The following is a 19562-nucleotide window of genomic DNA, read 5'->3' as shown; positions in this document are numbered from 1 at the left end:
GACCGAGGTGGGCGGATCACAAGGTCAGGAGGTCAAGACCATCCTGGCTAACACGGTCAAACCCCATCTCTACTAAAAAATATGAAAAAAAAATTAGCCAGGCGTGGTGGCAGGCACCTGTAGTCCCAGCTACTCGGGAGGCTGAGGCAGGAGAATGGCGTGAACCCAGGAGGAGGAGCTTGCAGTGAGCCAAGATAGCACCACTGCACTCCAGCCTGGGCGACAGAGCGAGACTCTGCCAAAAAAAAGAGAAATAGCCATTTAAACTTGGTGCTCTATAAATTTCATTCCAGGCCAAAGACAGAGTTGCTAATTTTATTTAATTTGTTACTTCTTGAAGAAAAAGCATTAGCTGGCTATAAGTGGATTTTCTTAATGCTTTGACATTTGCACTGTTCTAGTGTTAAAGCAAATTAAAACTATTAAAGCAAATTAAAAATAATTCTAGAGTGTTAGGAAATTTCTAAGATTATATTAATTTGTATAAAGAATTCAAAAAATTCCAAAAGAAGCCAGACATCCATCTTGTTTTCTTGATTTTTCATCCCATTTGAATGTAAAAATTAGCACCAGGACACCAGGACAGAAGACTCTGAATTACTTTTTTTTTCCCCATCTGATCTGGTCTGTGCTTAGATTTTTTTTTTTTTGTCACTTGGGCTCTGATGTGATTATTCGCTGTATGAGTGTCGTTAAGCAGTCTGTCCTCTAGGGGGCGCCCCATTACTACCAAAACATTTTTTATTAGAGATCATTGTAACCCAGCTGTCCTGAACGCACATAAGGCAGCCCTGGGACGAGAGTAGCTCTTTTACCTGGAGCTTAGGGTACAATGGGAGGAATTGGAATATCTCAGTACCCTGAAAGTGTGAAATGTTCAAAAGACTGGATATATTTAAATTCATAGTTCTAATTTCAGTTTACAATTTGAGAATGTTTAATTAATTTGCTGTGGATGGTGAAAATTAGAGTCCTACTTCCTGAATAATCCAAGGTCTTGCATAAATTATTGGTATCTCAAAAGGAATAAACTAGCATTTCATTTCAAATTTACAAGTCTTTATCAAAGATTTTACAATTTAAAGTTGCACTTTTGTTATAGCAAAATTAAATGCTTCACTTTTTTGTTTTGTTTTTTGTTTTGTTTTGTTTTGTAATGCAGAAAAATATGATCCATTATTCATGCACCCTGATCTGTCTTGTGGAACACACACTAGTAGCTGTGGGCACATTATGCATGCCCATTGTTGGCAAAGGTAATGTATATTCTTAATATTTTCAAGAGAAGTTTAAGGGCTCAAAATTTTTAAAATAGAGGAAATTTTATTCTAGAAAAAAGGAACTAAAATGTTGAAGAAAAAAATCCATATTTTGCCTAATAAATAACAAAACTTATTTGCCTTGTCATAGATGTAAAGTATGTCAGATATATTTTTTAATTTAGCTTTATGTCCAAGTCTCTTCTTTATCTTCCAAAGAAGGAAGTGGATCTGTGTCAGTCTGTGGATGAAGAAAAGGGTTTTTACAGTAGGATAAACCCTAGAAGGGTAATGTTGTCTTTCTTTGGGTCCAGGGTGGACAACTCTTGATTCCATAGATGTTAGTATTTGCTTTGTTACTTCCCAAAATTTTAACGGCTCCCTGTGATAAGATGAGATGTCCTGAATTTGTTCTACCTTGGTGTTTTCTATGCTTCTGAAAAACCAACAAATCAATATTATTCTAGAACTATGCTCACCCAGTTATCATGAACTGCCCCTAACAACTAGCCACCATGTTGTAGTCCCAGCTTCTTGGGAGGCTGAGACAGGAGAATTGCTTGAATGTGGGAAGTGGAGGTTGCAGTGCACCAAGATCGTGCGACTGCACTCCAGCCTGGGTGACAGAGCGACACTCCATCTCAAAAAAACAAACAAATAGCCACCAGCCTTGGGGAAGTGGCAAGGGAACAGTGACACCAATAAATTTTTGTTGCTGCTTTGTGAATGCTTTTTTACATGGCAGTCTTTTTTTAATTTTCCTGTTTTAGAACCTTTAATCCGTTTGGATTTTAAAATCACTCAAAATCATGTTAAAATAATTTAGTTTAAGATTTTCATTTTGAACTATTTGTGGAAACAAATTATTTAAAATGTTGAAGCTTGTGGCTGTCATTTATATAAATTACCATTGTTTTGATACCTCATGTTCTCTAATTGTAAAGGTATTTTGATTCCGTTCAAGCTAAAGAACAGCGAAGGCAACAGAGATTACGCTTACATACAAGCTATGATGTAGAAAACGGAGAATTCCTTTGCCCCCTTTGTGAATGCTTGAGTAATACTGTTATTCCTCTGCTGCTTCCTCCAAGAAATATTTTTAACAAGTAAGTTTTGGCTCATGACAACTTATAACAAAGTAATAGTTTGCTTTGAAGATAATGAAATAATAAATCAGGGAGGAAGACTTAGCATAGGCAGTTGTGTAGTGTTTTTCAGATACTTTCCAAACTGGTCATTTTCTTCTAGCAGACCTGTGGAATATCATTTTAGTTTTTAGAGAGGAGCAGGTGAAAATTTAAGTTTCTAAGCTATAAAATTCCTGTGTATTTATGAAAACCAAATATCTGGTTTATTTCTAAGGATCCTACTTTTAATATCTTCCATACAGTTTTCAAGAGATGCTCAGTAAACTGGTAGGAGAAGATGGAACAACTCAAACTGACTTTATAGGACAGTCTGAAAATCGTATAAAACTTTTTGCAATGTACTAGCCATTCATAGTTTCAAGAACCAGGCAAAAAAGTGAAAATCTGTTGCTATATTTTAAATGGAAAAATCTCAGCTGGGTGTTGTGGCTCACATCTATAATCCTAGCACTCTGGAAGGCCAAGGTGGGAGGATCATTTGAGCCCAGGAGTTCAAGACCATCCTTGGCAACATAATGAGACCCTGTCTGTACAAAAAATAAAAAGTTAGCTGGATGTAGTGGCATATTCCTATAGTCCCAGCTACTTGAGAGATTCAGGTGGGAGGCTCGCTTGGGTCAAGGCTGCAGTGAGCTTTGATCATGCCGCTGCACTTCAGCCTGAGTGACAGAGCAGAACCCAGTCTCAAAAATAAAATAAGTGCTTGCTTTAGTAGCACATACACTAAAATTGGAACGATAAAGAGAAGATTAGCATGGCTCTTTCACAAGGATGACACACAAATTTGTGAAGTGTTCCATATTTTTAGCTCTTTTAGAATTTGTCTAGCAGACTAAAAAAATAAGAAAGAAAAGAAAATGGAAAATTTCTGTAACTTCATAATTTTTTGGATGCTTTTAGTTACGAGTATTGGACATACTCATTTCAAGTATGAATTTGATAATGTCTGCTATTCAAATCTGAACTTCATTTCTCAATGTAGAATTATGCTGTCTACCTTGCATGCATAAATATTAAGTTATGTGAGTATGAATGATCCATTTCTGTGTTACTTAGATTCAGTTCAAAGCAAAGTCAGTTTTTTCTTGTCAGTTTTAGGAGTTCAAACTTTGGTGTCTTAGTCTATGCTACCACAAAATGTTCTTAAAATAGTAGATTTGAGTGTAAGCTCATGCTTTTTAATTTTAGAAGCATATCATGGTACTGACTTACCTGCATTTGAACTGATAAAGAAATTAATTATTGTTAGATTGAGAATTAACTGTGTATAAGAAGAAATCACTCTTGTTGGATTTCACCTGTCACTTTATTGGTCCACTTTTTGGGTTTTGCCCATGAGATTCAATTATGGTTTAGTCATATTCGAATATAATCATAAAAAGACACAGGCTTTGGAATCTTACAGAGCCAAATTTGAATGCTAGCTTCGTCCCTTATTCGGCCTTAGTCAAGTTACATAGCTCTAAACCTCAGTTTCCTCATCTGTAAAATGGGGACAATAATAAAACCTATTACAAAATGTAGTAATACAACCTATACAAATAATACAATATAGGGATACAACCTATACAGTAATACTACAATCTGAAACAAAATGTAGGGATATTTTGAGGATTAAGTCTAATACCATAAGATATTTACAGTAAAATGCTTCACTAAATGCTTGTAACATAATAAGCACTTGGTAGATATTAATAGTGATGGTGACTATGATACTTAAGAAATTCTAGCAAATTCCAGTACTGAAGAGTGAGATTTTTAATACCCAGTGTTATTACCGTCATGTTGACAAATAATATATTCATTTTCATTGGCCAATATCCTGATTTTTTTTAATGCAACAAATTTTCCCTTACCTTTTTTGTTTTTAATATTTGGAGTGTGTCTAAAATATGCCTGTGATCATTTAAGGAGTCTTTTGTATCGTAAGGAACAATAATAAAACACTAAATACTCTCTATAATCTTTTCTAGCAGGTTAAATTTTTCAGAACAACCAAATCTGACTCAGTGGATTAGAACAATATCTCAGCAAATAAAAGCATTACAGTTTCTTAGGAAAGAAGAAAGTACTCCTAGTAAGTTCCGGTAACCTGTTTTCATTTTTCCCTAAAGTCCGAGGTCATCAGAAAATGTATTTCCAGAAGAAATGGTTTAAAAGTGAAACCTCCCACTTAAAATTTTGACTCATTCTAATTTTCATTGTCTTAATAAACTAAATTTGACCTTACTGCATTACTCCTAATTCGTTAAACACACAAGCTCATGTGAAGTTTATAACAAACACTTCTCACTTATTCCCCCATTTTATTGAAGAGCTTCTGGAGGTGGGGGAGATGTAACTGAGTGTTGCAGAGCTAGCTTCAGTTCTCGGTGGGCTAACTCACCTACTGTTAGCATTACCAAAGGCTTCCCAAGTTTCATAGACCATGCACTGCACTTACGACCTTGTGGGAACGTAGTATGAACAGAATTTATATCATTGGTTTTCATAGAAACAGAATAGCTACTCTTATTTTCGTTTTAGTGGCTGTACTGTAAGGAAAAGCATAGATAAGAAAGGGCCTTGGTCAACTAGAGCAATAATGTTTTCATGCTTCATATGGTTGTTATGCCAGTTTTTATTAGGGAATTTTTTTCCTTTTGTTTTTAATTTCTTTGACCTATATGGCTATACTTTTAGGAATATTGTCATGTATTGAATAATGGTATAAAATGCCTGTTTCTATAGATAATGCCTCTACAAAGAATTCAGAAAATACGGATGAGTTACAGCTCCCTGAAGGGTTCAGGCCTGATTTTCATCCTAAGTGAGTATATTATTTTACTCCTTTAAAATTTGACCCGTTTGAAATGATTAAGTCAGCAGTTAGGAGGAATATGATTTGGCAAGCGAGGGAGCAAAATGTTATAGGATACTGATCTTTAGTTCTGAAGTTTAAGAAGAGGCTGAGGCAGGAGGTGTGAGCCCAGGAGGTAGAGGCTGCAGTGAGCCTTCATTGTGCCACTGCACTCCAGTCTGGGTGACAGAGTGAGACCCTGTCTCAAAACAACAAAAAACTTTAAGCATTACATGATTGTATTTATTGCAGTACATTAAAAAAATCTAAGAACCATGTGGCGTGGTTAACTCTCACCACCCTCTCCTAGTCAGCATTGCTGACCCCCTCCACACCCCTTTCTTTACCTGGCTCTCCTTGACGACATCTAATCAGTAATTCTAAACACAAACTGCTCAGCTTCCCCGAAGAATCCCACACTTCCGTCTGACTTCAGAATTTCTATGAATGACCTAACCAAGCTCTTGGCAACCCAGGATTAAAACCAGAATATTTTCCACCCTACTTTACCCCATAGCCAGTTAGTTACAAGGTATAGCATAGATTCTGGAGCTAGACTGGTTGATTCAGTTCCCAGCACCACCACTTATTAGCTGTGCAACTTTGAGCAAATTGCTTGACCTCGCTGTACCTCAGTTCCCTCATCTGTTAAGTGAGGATAATTCATAGTTGTTATTAGGATAAAGTGACATAATGTACATAGAGCTACCTGAAAGCTATGCCTGGCATATACCAAGTAACTCAATAAATATAGACCTAGAAGACTTGAATAGAAAAAACATCACACCTATAATCCCAGCACTTTGGGAGGCCAAGGCGGGCAGATCACTTGAGGTCAGGAATTCAAGACCAGTCTAGTCAACATGGTGAAACCCTGTCTCTACTAAAAATACAAAAATTAGCCAGGCGTGGTGGTGCACGCTTGTAATCCCAGCTACTTGGGAGGCTGAGGCAGGAGAGTCGCTTGAACTTGGGAGGCAGAGGTTGCAATGAGCCGAGATTGCGCCACTGCACTCCAGCCTGGGTGACAGACTGAGATTCCATCTCAAAAAAAAAGAGAAAGAAATAACTTCAGTCTTCTGTCTGCCACACTCCACCAGTCCTGTCATTTTATATGTCACTTCTAGTATTTACTTCCATGTTTCTAATTAGACAGTATCTTCACTGTTGACAGGTAAATTATTCCACAATTTTTGGTTAAATCTAGTTGTCAGTTTTTACATTATAATAACTGTGTTTCTGCTGATACAAGTTGCATATTAGAATTATATTTCCTTTCTCGTACAGTTTTGTCTTATAGTTAATAATTACCTTGTCTTTTTCATGTATTTGTTTTCTATGTATTTTTTTTTTTTCCTTGAATGGTGCAGTAGATCTGTCCAATGTCTAACAACTTTTCTTTTTTCTTTCTTTTTTCTTTCTTTTTTTTTTTTTTTTTTGAGACAGAGTCTCACTCTGTCACCTAGGCTAGAGCACAGTGGCATGATCTCAGCTCCCTGCAGCCTCCCCTCCCGGGTTCAAACAATTGTCCTGCCTCAACCTCCCAAGTAGCTGGGACTACAAGCATGAGCTACCACGCCAGACTGGTTTTTGTGTTTTTAGTAGAGACGGGGTTTCTCCATGTTGCCCAGGCTAGTCTCTAACTCCTGACCTCAGGTGATCCACCCGCCTCGGCCTCCCGAAGTGCTGGGATTACAGGCGTGAGACACCACACCCAGCCTCCTAACAACTTTTCTAAGTGCTCAGATCTGTCAGATGGTCTTCTGTTGCTGGGTCCTCCTTCCCCCACACAGCCTCTGTTCTCCTGCAGGCGGGAGGGGGCACAGCTATCACTTCTCTTGGTCCTGCTGCTCTTACTTTCTGGATTGAGTATCTTCCTCTTTCTTAAGTACTTGCTCTTTTTGCAGATTCCTAAGAAAGGATACCTGGATGGTATATTTTCATGTTTGAAAATATGTTTATTTTATTCATATGCTCAATTGATAGTTTGGGTATAGAATTCTAGGTTAGAAGTAACTTTTCATCTAGATTTTGAAGGCATTATTTTACTAAATTCTGTATCCATTGAGAAATTAATCCCATTCTAATTCCTGTTCCTTTGTAAATTTTTGTTTTCGTTTTTGTTTTTTTGAGACAGTTGCTCACTCTGTCGCCCAGGCTGGAGTGCAGTGGCGCAATCTCAGTTCACTGCAACCTCTGTATCCCGGGTTCAAGCGATTCTCCTGTCTCAGCCTCCCGAGTAGCTGGGATTACAGATGTGAGCCGCCACACCTGGCTAATTTTTTTTTTTTTTTTGAGACAGAATCTCACTCTGTCACCCTGGTTGGAGTGCAGTGGCGTGATCTCAGCTCACTGCAACCTCCGCCTCCCGGGTTCAAGCGATTCTCCTGCCTCAGCCTCCGTAGTAGCTGGGACTACAGGCGCCCACCACCACGCCTGGCTAATTTTTTGTATTTTTAGTGGAGACAGGGTTTCACCGTGTTAGCCAGGATGGTCTCGATCTGCTGACCTCGTGATCCGCCCACCTCGGCCTCCCAAAGTGTTGCGATTACAGGAGTGAGCCACCGCCCCTGGCCACCTGCCTAATTTTTGTTTTTTTAGTAGAGACGGGGTTTCACACCATGCTGGCCAGACTGGTCTCAAACTCCTGACCTCAGATGATCTGCCCCCCTCGGCCTCCCAAAGTGCTGCAATTACAGGTGTCAGCCACTGCACCCAGCCACCTTTTTTTTTTTTTAAACTTTTTTAGAAACGAGTTCTATGTTGTCCAGGTTGGCCTTGAACTCCTGGGCTCAGGTGATCCTTCCACCTCAGCCTCCTGAGTAGTTGGGATTACAGGTGTGAGCCACCAAACCTAGTTCCTTTATAACTCTATTCTTTTTAATTTTTTTTTCTTCTTCTTTTTTGAGACAGAGTATCGTTCTTGTCACCCAGGATGGAGTGCAGTGGCACGGTCTCAGTTCACTGCAACCTCTGCCACCCAGGTTCGAGGGATTCTCGTGCCTCAGCCTCCCAAGTAGCTGGGACTACAGGCACGCGCCACCACGCCCCACTCATTTTTTGTATTTTTAGTAAAGACAGGGTTTCACCATGTTGGCCGGGCTGGTCTCAAACTCCTGACCTCAAGTGATTCACCCATCTTGGCCTCCCGAAATGCTAGGATTACATGCATGAGCCACCGCACCCGGGCTTGTAACTCTGTTACTTCTGAAAACTGTAAGATATTCTCTTTATCTCTTCAGTGTTCTGAAATTTTTTATGATATTTCTTGGTATATGACTCTTTTTATTCATTTTGCTAGGCATTCAATAAACCTATTGAATCTGAACATTCATGTCCTTCATTTCTGAGAAGTTTTTATGTTGTTTCTTAAATAATTTTCTCTTGGATTTTGTTCTTTGAGGTAGTTCTGTTAGCTCACTGTTGCCCCTATTGAACTGATACCCTAATTGTCTTATGAGTTTTTTGCTTTCGATGTTGTCTCTGTTTTCCCTGAGTTCTGTTTCTCTGCTTCTTTGTTTTGGTTTATCTCTTTGATGCTTTCCTTAAATGTTTATTAGTCCTTGGATAACTAAGCATAAGGATACCTGGTGGACAGGTGGAGCTTGCTGACTTGTAAGCCTCACAGTCAGGTGATCAGGACACCTCCAGTCTTTTACTTGGTGACCCCCAAATGTCAGTGTGTAAAAACAACTTTCCCCTGAGGATTGTTCACTGGAAAAGCTAATCTCTGTGGCAGTGGGATGCATTGCTGCTGTTTTCAGGATGGGAAACAGGGTCAAGGATCTCACTGTGTAGTATGTAGGCTTTTGCCCAGCACCCTGTTTTCAGCCCTGTGCCTCACCCCTGCTAAATCCAAGAGTCTGACTCCTCTTGGGCAGGGGCAGTTTGCATTATCTCTGATCACTTTGCATACAATTATCTCTGGATGTATGTTAAGTGGTTCAATTTCAATGTAGCAAAGAGCTGTTAAGAAACTGAACCATTTGATATGTGCACATTTTCTATGATATTTCTTGGTATATGACTCTGAGCTAATTTTATACATGTTTACTTCAGGAACCCTTATTCTGAGAGCATAAAAGAAATGCTAACGACATTTGGAACTGCTACCTACAAGGTGGGACTAAAGGTTCATCCCAATGAAGAGGATCCTCGTGTTCCCATAATGTGTTGGGGTAGCTGTGCATACACCATCCAAAGCATAGGTGAGGGATTGACAGCTGTTTCTCTGTACGTCACAAGCATTTGTTGATATGAATTAGGTGTAGAATCTTGTTTTTAAATGAAATGTTTAAAGTGGGTAACAACTTGAAGAAATAATAAAAAGACTTAGAAGCAAGAAATGTAGTGTAGATTGATAGTTCATAAATTAACCACAGCAACAAGAGAACTCTTGGTGGTGATTATAGCTTCTTGTCAGTTGAAGGAATGTACTGTTCATTTTTACTTTGTAACCAAATGTAATTCTTGTGAAATGACTTTGAAGATTCTGAAACTTGACAATATTGTACTTTCTGTAGAATTGGGGGTTTTTTAACCTTTTTTAAAAAATTGTATTAAAATATACATAACATAACATTTACCATTTTAACCATCTTTAATCTGTAGAAAGAATTTTGAGTGATGAAGATAAACCATTGTTTGGTCCTTTACCTTGCAGACTGGTAAGTTCTTAGTTTATTCAGTTCCTGAAAGGGGGGCATGGAAATTAGGTGGTTCTGCTTCTTTTAATCTTACGGACCTGCAGTAGTTACTTACTACATTCACTTCTGTCGTAGTAAAAACCCACTTTCTGTAAGGATATTAAAGAAGTAACGTTTGTGGTTTAATCTTTTAAATAAACTTCAGGAGGCCAGGTGCGGTGGCTCGTGCCAGCACTTTGGGAGGCCGTGGTGGGAGGATCACCTGAGGTCGGGAGTTTGAGACCAGCCTGACCAACGTGGAGAAACTTCGTCTCTTCTAAAAATACAAAATTAGCCAGGTGTGGTGGTGCATGCCTGTAGTCCCAGCTACTCAGGAGACTGAGGCAGGAGAATCGCTTGAACCTGGGAGGCGGAGGTTGCAGTGAGCTGAGATTGCACCATTGCACTCCAGCCTGGGCAATAAAAGTGAAGCTCCATCCCAAAAAAAAAGAATATTGCAGCCTGGGCAATATAGTGAGACCTGATCTCTACTCAAATTTTAAAATTGGCGAGGAGTGGTGGCATAGCATGTTCCTGTGGTCCCAACTACTTAGGAGGCTGAGTTGGGAAGATCGCTGGAGCTGGGGAGGTCGAGGCTGCAGTGAGCCATGATCGTGCCCCTGTACTCTAACTCTAGCCTATGCAACAGAGCAAGATCCTATCTTAAAAAAAAAAAAAAAAAAAAAAAAAAAAAAGAAGAAGAAGAAGAAGGAAGAAGAAGAAGAAGAAGAAGAAGAAGAAGAAGAAGAAGAAGAAAGAAAGAAGAAGAAGAAGAAGAAGAAGAAGAAGAAGAGGAAGAAGAAGAAGAAGAAGAAGAAGAAGAAGGAAGAAGAAGGAGAAGGAGAAGAAGGAGAAGGAGAAGGAGAAGGAGAAAAGAAGAAGAAGAAGAAGAAGAAGAAGAAGAAGAAGAAGAAGAAGAAGAAGAAGAGAAGAAAGAAGAAGAAGAAGAAGAAGGAAGAAGAAGAAAAAAGAAGAAGAAGAAGAAGAAGAAGAAAGAAGAAGAAGAAGAAGAAGAAGAAGAAAAGAAGAAGGAGAAGAAGGAGAAGAAGAAGAAGAAAAGAAGAAGAAGAAGAAGAAGAAGAAGAAGAAGAAGAAGAAGAAGAAGAAGAAGAAGAAGAAGAAGAAGAAAAGAAGAAGAAGAAGAAGAAGAAGGAGAAGAAGAAGAAGAAGAAGAAGAAGAAGAAGAAGAAGAAGAAGAAGAAGAAGAAGAAGAAGAAGAAGAAGAAGAAGAAGAAGAAGAAGAAGGAAGAAGGAAGAAGAAGAAAGAAGAAGAAGAAGAATGTATATTCTAGCTCCACTTTCTTGCTAACCATTCGTATTTCAACTCCTGCAGTTGGGCTCCACTTCTAACACTTTCTCACTTCCATGAAATATCTCTTTCCAAGTTCACCAAATGATCTCCTAATTATCATTTTGTGTGGGCATTTTTTGGCCCTTTTCTTTGAAACCTCTACTTAATTGCTCGTTCTGAAACTTTTATTTCTCTCCATTCTTTCTTCGTTCTGAAACTCATTTTTTCTCTTAATTTCTGTGACACTCCTGGCTTTCTTTCTACATCTGTGGCTGCTGCCTCTCAGCCTCCTCTCCCTCCTCCATCCTGCAGTTGTCATTTTTAAACCTCCAGAGTTCTGCCATCTAATACTCTTCCCTGATCAGCCCCATCTATGCCTCTGATTTCAGTTATATCCAAATGATCCCCACCTGTGTATCTCCAACCCAGATCTTTATCTTAGGCCTAAGTTTTCTCTGCCTGCTTTATTTTTTCACCTGGATCTCCTACAGGCACCTAAAATTCAACGATCCAAATTAATTTTTCTTCCTATAGTCCCTGTTTTAGTTAATTTCACCACTATTCATCCAGGAGAAACCAGAAAATTGAAGTGTTTTGTTTTGTTTTGTTTTGTTTTTTTTGATATGGAGTCTTGCCCTGTCACTCAGACTGGAGTGCAATGGCACGATCATGGCTCACTGCAACCTCTGCCTCCTAGGTTCAAACAACTCTCCTGTCTCAGCCTCCCGAGTAGCTGGGATTACAGGTGCACACCACCACGCCCAGCTAATTTTGTATTTTAGTAGAGATGGAGTTTTACCATGTTGGCCAGGCTGGTCTCAAACTCCTGATCTCAGGTGATCTGCCCATCTCAGCCTCCCAAAATGCTGGGATTGCAGGCATGACCCACTGTTCCCGGCCTAGATACATTATTTAGCCTGGACATTCCCATTCACTTGGCCGGCAGAGTCTGACAAATTCTCACCGTGCCTTCTGCTACTTGTTTGGTTCAGCCCCACGTCATTTCTTGCCTAGATTATTGTAGCAGTTTTTACCCAGAATCTCACCCTTCTATAATACATTATCAGAGGGCCTCCTCAAAAGCAATCCTGATCATATTCTTCATACGTTTACAAACTTAACCTGTTTCTCCATTATCACCTCCTGCCAGTTCCCAGCCCTATGGTCCAGACTTGTAGAATCACTGCCAGTTCCTCAGTGCTAGTTCCCACGCCTTTGCACATTCCATTTCCTCTGCCTAGAGTACCCTAAGCAGACTGCTACTCTTTCAGATGCTGTTCGAGCTTTCCCTTCCTTTAGAAAGCCCTCTGAGCCATGTACTGTGAGTTAGAGATCTCTCATCTGTGATGCCTGTCTCCTTCCGACTTTCTTCCTTTCCTACCCCCAGGGCTTTAAGCTCTTTGAGAGCAGGAGAGGGAGAATGGGTTTTATTTGAAGATCTTCAGAACCAGGACCTAATGTATATAGTAGGACCTCAATATTTATTGAACCAAACATTACAGAAAATTTGGAAAATGAAAAAACAAGCAGGAAGAATAAAGTCATCTACTTACCACATTCCATCTTTTTCCATTAGCATATTTATTCTTGATTTCAGTTGGTACTCACATGTAGCTTTGTTTCTGCGGTATTCTTTAAATCAAGAGTTTTCTTATTACTGCTTATTTAGTCCTCATAACAGTTTCTAATAGCTGCGGGCACCCTCATTTGTGCCACCATCTTCTTGGACAGTTTCCCCAATATTTGGAGTATCTCTTTAGGATACTCTACATTTTAAGAAAGAGTATCCACATTTTAGAGTATCTCTTTAGGATAAACATAAGAAATACACGTTTTAGAGTATCTCTTTAGAATAAACATAGAGAAATACTGCATCCGCATCTTGGCTTGTTTATTTGTTTTTTGAGATAGAATCTTGCTCTGTTTTCCAGGCTGGAGTGCAGTGGTGTGATCTCAGCTCACTGCAACCTCTCCCTCCAGGGTTCAAGCGATTCTCCTACCTCAGCCTCTTGAATAACTGAGACTACAGGCGCCCGCCACCATGCCTGACTAATTTATTTTTAGTAGAGACAGGGTTTCTCCATGTTGGACAGGCTGGTCTCGAACTCCTGACCTCAGGTGATCTGCCCATCTCGGCCTCCCAAAGTATTGGGATTACAGGCGTGAGCCACTGCTCTCGGCCTGCATCTGCATCTTGGGAGTGTTCCTTGCTTTCAGTCTGATGCATATATTCTATATTCTTTTCTTTTCCAGAGAAAACCAGCAACATGGTGGCAAAGGGATAGATTTCGTTTATTCAGCATTACACTTAGACATTTCCCATTCCGTTTATCCTGTGCTAGAGGCATGTCATGGAGATGTCGTAGATTTAGTTCCATACCATCTAGAACAGTTTCATTGTGCATCCAGCTGTGCTCTGAACTAGCATTCCTGAAAGAGAAATGCTTTGCATGTTGGTTTTTTTGTTAATTGTACTGGTTTCTTTATTTTAGGATGACTGTCTTAGGTCGTTGACGAGATTTGCCGCAGCACACTGGACAGTGGCATCACTTTCAGTGGTGCAAGGACATTTTTGTAAACTTTTTGCATGTGAGTATTAATACATTTATAACATGTTATGGTAATTTCTCCTCTGAAATTTTGATTTTAATGGTACAGCTTCTCTCAATAATGAATTAAATATTTAGTAGTACTGGTTGTCTTATATATATAAATTCTCATGTATCTCACAAGAAGATAAATTTAAAGCAGATTATAAGCATTTTAACATAGGTTGGCATATGAAATATCCTAATGTATTTTTCTTTAAATCTCTAGCATTGGTGCCTAATGACAGCCATGAAGAACTTCCATGCATATTAGATATTGACATGTTTCATTTATTGGTGGGTATTTTGTAGTTTGGACTTCTGTGTCATACTATGTACCTTTACCTTAGGTTTGGTGAGCAGTGTAGTGGCAGACAGGAAGGAGTTATATGATTTCCTTACCCCTTCTGAGTAGAATTCTTTTATGAGAAACCTCAAAAAGAAAATATTTAGGAACCTAATTGAGAGACTTGACCTTGTTGTCGAGACATCCTCTGACTCTTACTTTGCTTTGTGGCCGAGGTCAGTATTTTAACCTCTCTGTGCTTTTAATCTGTAAAGAGATAAAAACACCAGCAACTGGTCAGGTGGTGGTGGCTCATGCCTGTAATCCCAACACTTTGCAAGGCTCACCCCAGATCACTTGAGGTCAGGAGTTTGAGAGCAACCTTGCCAACGTGGTGAAACCGTATCTCTACTGAAAGTACAAAAAATTAGCTGGGCACGGTGTCACACGCCTGTAATCCTAGCTACTCAGGAGGGTAAGACAGGAGAATCACTTGAACCTAGGAGGTGGACATTGCAGTGAGCCAAGATTGCACAACTGCACTCCATCCTGGATGACAGAGCAAACCCCTGCAAAAAAAAAAAAAAACCAGCAACAGAAGCACTGCTGCTGGCCCATACAGTGCTTTTGTACATTTTCAAAATTCTGGCAGTGTGGTCACACTACTTAGCAGCAGAGAGCCCCTTATAATTCAGGGAAAGCTATGTTCTCTGAGCTGGTACATCCTGGTGCTAAGACACACAGCTATCCAAATAGTGGGTAGTCAAATTTCAGCCCTACCTCAACTGGGTTCCCTTGCATAGGATACAGAGTGTACTACCACATCCAGCAGCCCCAAGTGCTGTCCCCTTATTCTCTGGACCTCAGATTCTGCGCCTTTAAGTTGGTTAGTACCTACTTTATATGACTATGTCAGAACTCAATCCATGTAAAGCACTTAGAGCAATATATTCCTAATAAATGCTGGCTATTACTGTTCTCATTGCTGCAACTAAAACCACCACCACTAAGAATGCCATGCAGACAGCAGTAGGCCAACAGAGCTAGCATTTGTGTACTTGCCAGCGTTTACATATATTCACACATCTCTACCACTTACATTAACATATTGTCTCTAGTTTACCAATAGGGAAACTGAGGCCTGATCAGAGATGTTAATTTGTGTAAAAAAGCTCGTAAGAGGAGGAGGTAGGATTCATATCTAGATATTTATGGGTTCAAAAACCCATGTTTTTTCAACTGCCTACTCCCTGGAAAGAGTTCAGATATTGTTTTTGTTAACAATAAGCTATGTATAGGGGACCCACTGGATTAATGAAATCATAGTGCCCATCAAGAGTCCTGTAACTCTTAAGGCATTTCATGTAACCAGTCCTATTGGATTTTCTAACATACATACCCTTTCTTTAAGAACAAAGATTTCTTAAAGGGAGGAGCTGAACTCAGGAGGGATCACAGTAAGAAAATGGAAATGTGACCGGGTGCGGTGGCTCACGCCTATAATCCCAGCACTTTGGGAGTCCGAGGCAGGCAGATCACCTGAGGTCAGGAGTTCGAGACCAGCCTGGCCAACGTGTATTCTACTAAAAATACAAAAAGTCGGGCGTGATGTTGCACACCTGTAATCCCAGCTACTCAGGAGATTGAGGCAGGAGAATTGCTTGAACCCAGGAGGTGGAAGTTGCAGTGAACCAAGGTTGCGCCACTGCACTCCAGTCTGGGCAACAGAGTGAGACTCTGTCTCAAAAAAAAATAAAATAAAAATAAAAGTAAGAAGATGGAAATGTGCTTAGCTGTGAAAGGAAAGGCGATCTGTCTGATGTCCTGTGTTTGGTGCCTAGGTGGGCTTGGTGCTTGCGTTCCCTGCGTTGCAGTGTCAGGATTTTTCAGGGATCAGCCTTGGTACTGGAGACCTTCACGTTTTCCATCTGGTTACTATGGCACACATCATACAGATCTTACTTACCTCATGTACAGGTAACTCTTGCCTTTTTGTCAGCTTCTTGAAGGAAATACTTGAGTTTTCTGAGTTTAAAAAAAAGCATTAGAGGAAAAGGTATTTGGATGAGAATAATACATGAATTAGGCTATTTTTTTCTGTGTATCCTCATACGAAAAGTTTTGAAACATTTCTTTCTCTTAAAATTTCCTAGTAATGTGAATCTAGTTTTAATTTCATACATTGAGTAATAGTTGTGTAGGATAGTAATTAAATCTTTTAGAATCTTATGTTTTAGAATGCCAATTTTGTTTTAACTTACATGTTTGCTAATGCCCACATGAATTCACCATTAAATTATGTTTTGCATTCAAAATTCTTGTTTTTCATACACTTTTAAGACTATATTTATTTGATGTTACTTAAAACGTGCCAGCTGACTGTGGTTTGATGGAGATCAATACTGTGCTCCCACTTGAGGGATTAAAATTTTGCATGTTTTCTAGGAATATTTCATGTTATATGTGAGTTTATGAATATATTTGCATATTTAATGTCTTCAGTCCTTTTGGTAACCCTTAATTGAAAAATACAGAGTACTAGTATTTCCTTATCTTTCAGAAGAGAATGGCATGGATCAAGAAAATCCCACTTGTGAAGAAGAATCAGCAGTTCTTGCTTTGTATAAAACACTTCACCAGTATACGGGAAGGTGAGCTAGTTATCTTTGCATGATAATGCATTTTCCTAAATATTGCTAGATGATGATAGCATGAGAAAGGAATTCTTTTGTTAATTAGGGGAAATTGTTGTCTGTTGACATGTTTTTAAAAGAAGATGTGGGGTGATCTGCAGGGCTTTTCTGAGCTATTCATATACTAACATAATTGGAAATCTGGGAGAAAGGTGATAATATGAAGAGCTTCCCACATTTATTTGGCTGTGGAATGCTACATTTGCTCAGAGAATCTGGCACAGGCTAGAGGATAGATCAAATGTACTTTGGAAAGTTGATATTCTAAAACTTATGTTGTCTCATTCGGAATGGGAATTTAAAACTGCAAGTTAAATTGGCATAATTTATTTTTAAGGTAATATTCAGTAGTGGCAGGAATAAAATGAAATTATTAGAATTTCATGTGTGGTTAAGAGTCACAATTTGCTACAAATAACAATTCAGTTGTTTGCTTAGCCTTCAACAGTGTATATGTCAAGAATCTGTAAAGTCAAGAACCTATAAAAATGTCTGCTTTTGAATAAATTATCCCATTTCTGAGAACCTACATTAACAAAATAATTCAACATACAGAAAAAAACATATAGGCATATAAAGATGGAAACTCCAGCCAGGCACGGTGGCTCACCCGTGTAACCCCAGCACTTTGGGAGAATGAGGCTGGCAGATTAGTTGAGCCCAGGTGTTCAAGACCAGCCTGGCCAACATGGTAAAACCCTGTCTCTACCAAAAAAGTACAAAAATTAGCCAGGCATGGTGGCATGTGCCTGTGGTCCCATCTTCTCAGAAGGTTGAGGTAGTCAGATCAGCCAGGGAGGTGAAGGCTGCAGTGAACCATCACACCACTGCACTCCAGACTGGACAACAGAGTGAGACCCTGTCTCAAAAAGAAAAATATATATGTGATATTATTTATATTAGCAAAGAATTGAAAGCAATCTAAGTGTTTGCAGGGGGAATAGTTGGATATAGTGATGGATGTGTTCCAAAATATTATAAATCTATTTAAAATATGGCTCCTAGGGGCTGGGTGCAGTGGCATGTGCCTGTAGTCCCAGCTGCTCGGGAGGCTGAGGTGGGAGGATTGCTGGAGCCCAATAGTTTGAGTCCAGCCTGGACTTTTCATTTTCTACATTTTCTCTTTATGTCACTATATTACTTTTATAAATTTTAATAACAGCATTGGAGACTATGTCACCACTTACACCTAGCGTCCTATAATAACACACACCCACTTGCCTGTTAACTCAGTCCTTTTAAGCATACATGCCATCAGTTCCAAATGACAGTCAAGTTTGTTTTCACACTGTGCTATAAGTACAGTGACCTTTTCTTAGTAGATTTCCCAATAATCTTTTTTTTCTTTTTTAGTGCCTTGAAAGAAATACCATCCGGCTGGCATCTGTGGAGGAGTGTCAGAGCTGGAATCATGCCTTTCCTGAAGTGTTCTGCTTTATTTTTTCATTACTTAAATGGAGTTCCTTCCCCACCCGACATTCAAGGTAATTTATACTTTCTTTCAAAACGTAGAGAGAGTTTGTAATCCTTTACTCCAGCAAATATAAAGATCACTTGCAAAAATGAAAATTGACTAAAAGTTCAAAGCATAGCTAATTGACTGTGGTGATGTACACATTTATAGCATAAAATGTATGTTTATGCATATGTCTCCATTTATTTGGATCTCAGTGACTGTTAAACTCCTGTGTAAATGTTTTTACACCTGCAAAGCACTTCTCCCATAAAGATCGTAGTTTTGCTTTCAAATGTTAAAATGTTCAGTTATGTATTATTTATAAACAAGGTTCCTCAGATTTGAAAAGGTGAAAACTGACGATTTCATGTGATTTTTAACTTGAAACATGCATGACGTTAAAATTTAGAATACCCATAATTGCACATAAATCTGATTTTAATGTGGGAATTCATTTGCTCTTTCATAGTTGTTTTCCATGTTCTGTTTTGATTCATTCCATAAAAGTAGTATGAAGGTAGACTTGACTATATCTCTGTATCATCACTGTGCCTGGCACTGGCCATAGAATACCTGCATGCAGTGCTACTCTCTGAAAGTTTGTCAACTGGCATTTCCATTCAGCTAGTTGCTTAGGAACCATATAAAAGAATTTAGTCTTCCAGATTATTTGCAGTGATGATTAGAGTTGGTATTTAAATCCATGTCTCATGGTAAAACCAGCTTGTATTTCTTTATTGGTTGGTCCTTTTCCAGAGCACCCATACATTATTTTTATCATTTAATGTTCACAATAACCCTGTGCAGTAGATTGTGCAGGCACACCATTTTGCAAATGATAAAGCTGAGACACCAGGACATTGGGACCAGTTTGATGTAGGAGTCGCCTGACTGCTCTCGATGCATTGCGTCATTTTCCACGGATTCCTTCCATGTGCCATTCTGTTAACTTCCTACAAGTTACGTACCTGGCAAATTGGAACTCTTTCATCCTTTTTTTAAGCCCTGCTATTGCTTAACTCTCATGCGGAATATGCCCTTAGTTGTTATATGCACTCTTTTCTTGTTCTTCATTTGCAGTTCCTGGAACAAGCCATTTTGAACATTTATGTAACTATCTTTCCCTACCAAACAACCTCATTTGCCTTTTTCAAGAAAATAGTGAGATAATGAATTCACTGATTGAAAGGTAATAATTATATACTTTTCTTCGTTGTATTAAATAGTTCTATGGAACCAAACTTTAGTTATCACATATGTAGCAAAATTCTTTTTTTTTTTTTTTTTTTTTTTTTTTTTTTTTTTTTTTTTTTTTTT

General features: G+C 39.0%; 1 protein-coding gene and 1 long non-coding RNA gene across 3 annotated transcripts in view; one reads left to right on the top strand and one right to left on the bottom strand.

Annotated features, from left to right (window-relative positions):
- Nucleotides 1-19562, top strand: part of UBR2 (ubiquitin protein ligase E3 component n-recognin 2) — a 137051-nt gene that overhangs the window by 105043 nt on the left and 12446 nt on the right. Inside the window, 12 exon segments of the mRNA XM_017878221.1 lie at nt 1163-1256; nt 2204-2365; nt 4381-4484; nt 5138-5216; nt 9306-9454; nt 9858-9913; nt 13715-13811; nt 14040-14107; nt 15938-16073; nt 16657-16747; nt 18143-18273; nt 19326-19434. Coding sequence (XP_017733710.1) covers nt 1163-1256; nt 2204-2365; nt 4381-4484; nt 5138-5216; nt 9306-9454; nt 9858-9913; nt 13715-13811; nt 14040-14107; nt 15938-16073; nt 16657-16747; nt 18143-18273; nt 19326-19434 — 1276 coding nt within the window.
- Nucleotides 14114-19562, bottom strand: part of LOC108533493 (uncharacterized) — a 15540-nt gene continuing 10091 nt past the window's right edge. The window contains exons 3-4 of one of the 2 annotated variants that reach the window (XR_001886744.1): nt 16063-16121; nt 14114-14363 (exon numbers count right to left, since the gene is read on the bottom strand). This is a non-coding gene — a long non-coding RNA (uncharacterized LOC108533493). The remainder of the gene's footprint in view (nt 14364-16062; nt 16122-19562) is intronic. The other variant, XR_001886743.1, reaches the window with a different exon arrangement.

Source organism: Rhinopithecus bieti, unplaced genomic scaffold (genome assembly GCF_001698545.2).
Source record: "Rhinopithecus bieti isolate Rb0 unplaced genomic scaffold, ASM169854v2 scaffold_9981, whole genome shotgun sequence".
NCBI lineage: Eukaryota > Metazoa > Chordata > Mammalia > Primates > Cercopithecidae > Rhinopithecus > Rhinopithecus bieti.
The sequence above is the reverse complement of the archived record's forward strand: the minus strand, read 5'-3'. Positions and strand labels throughout refer to the sequence as shown.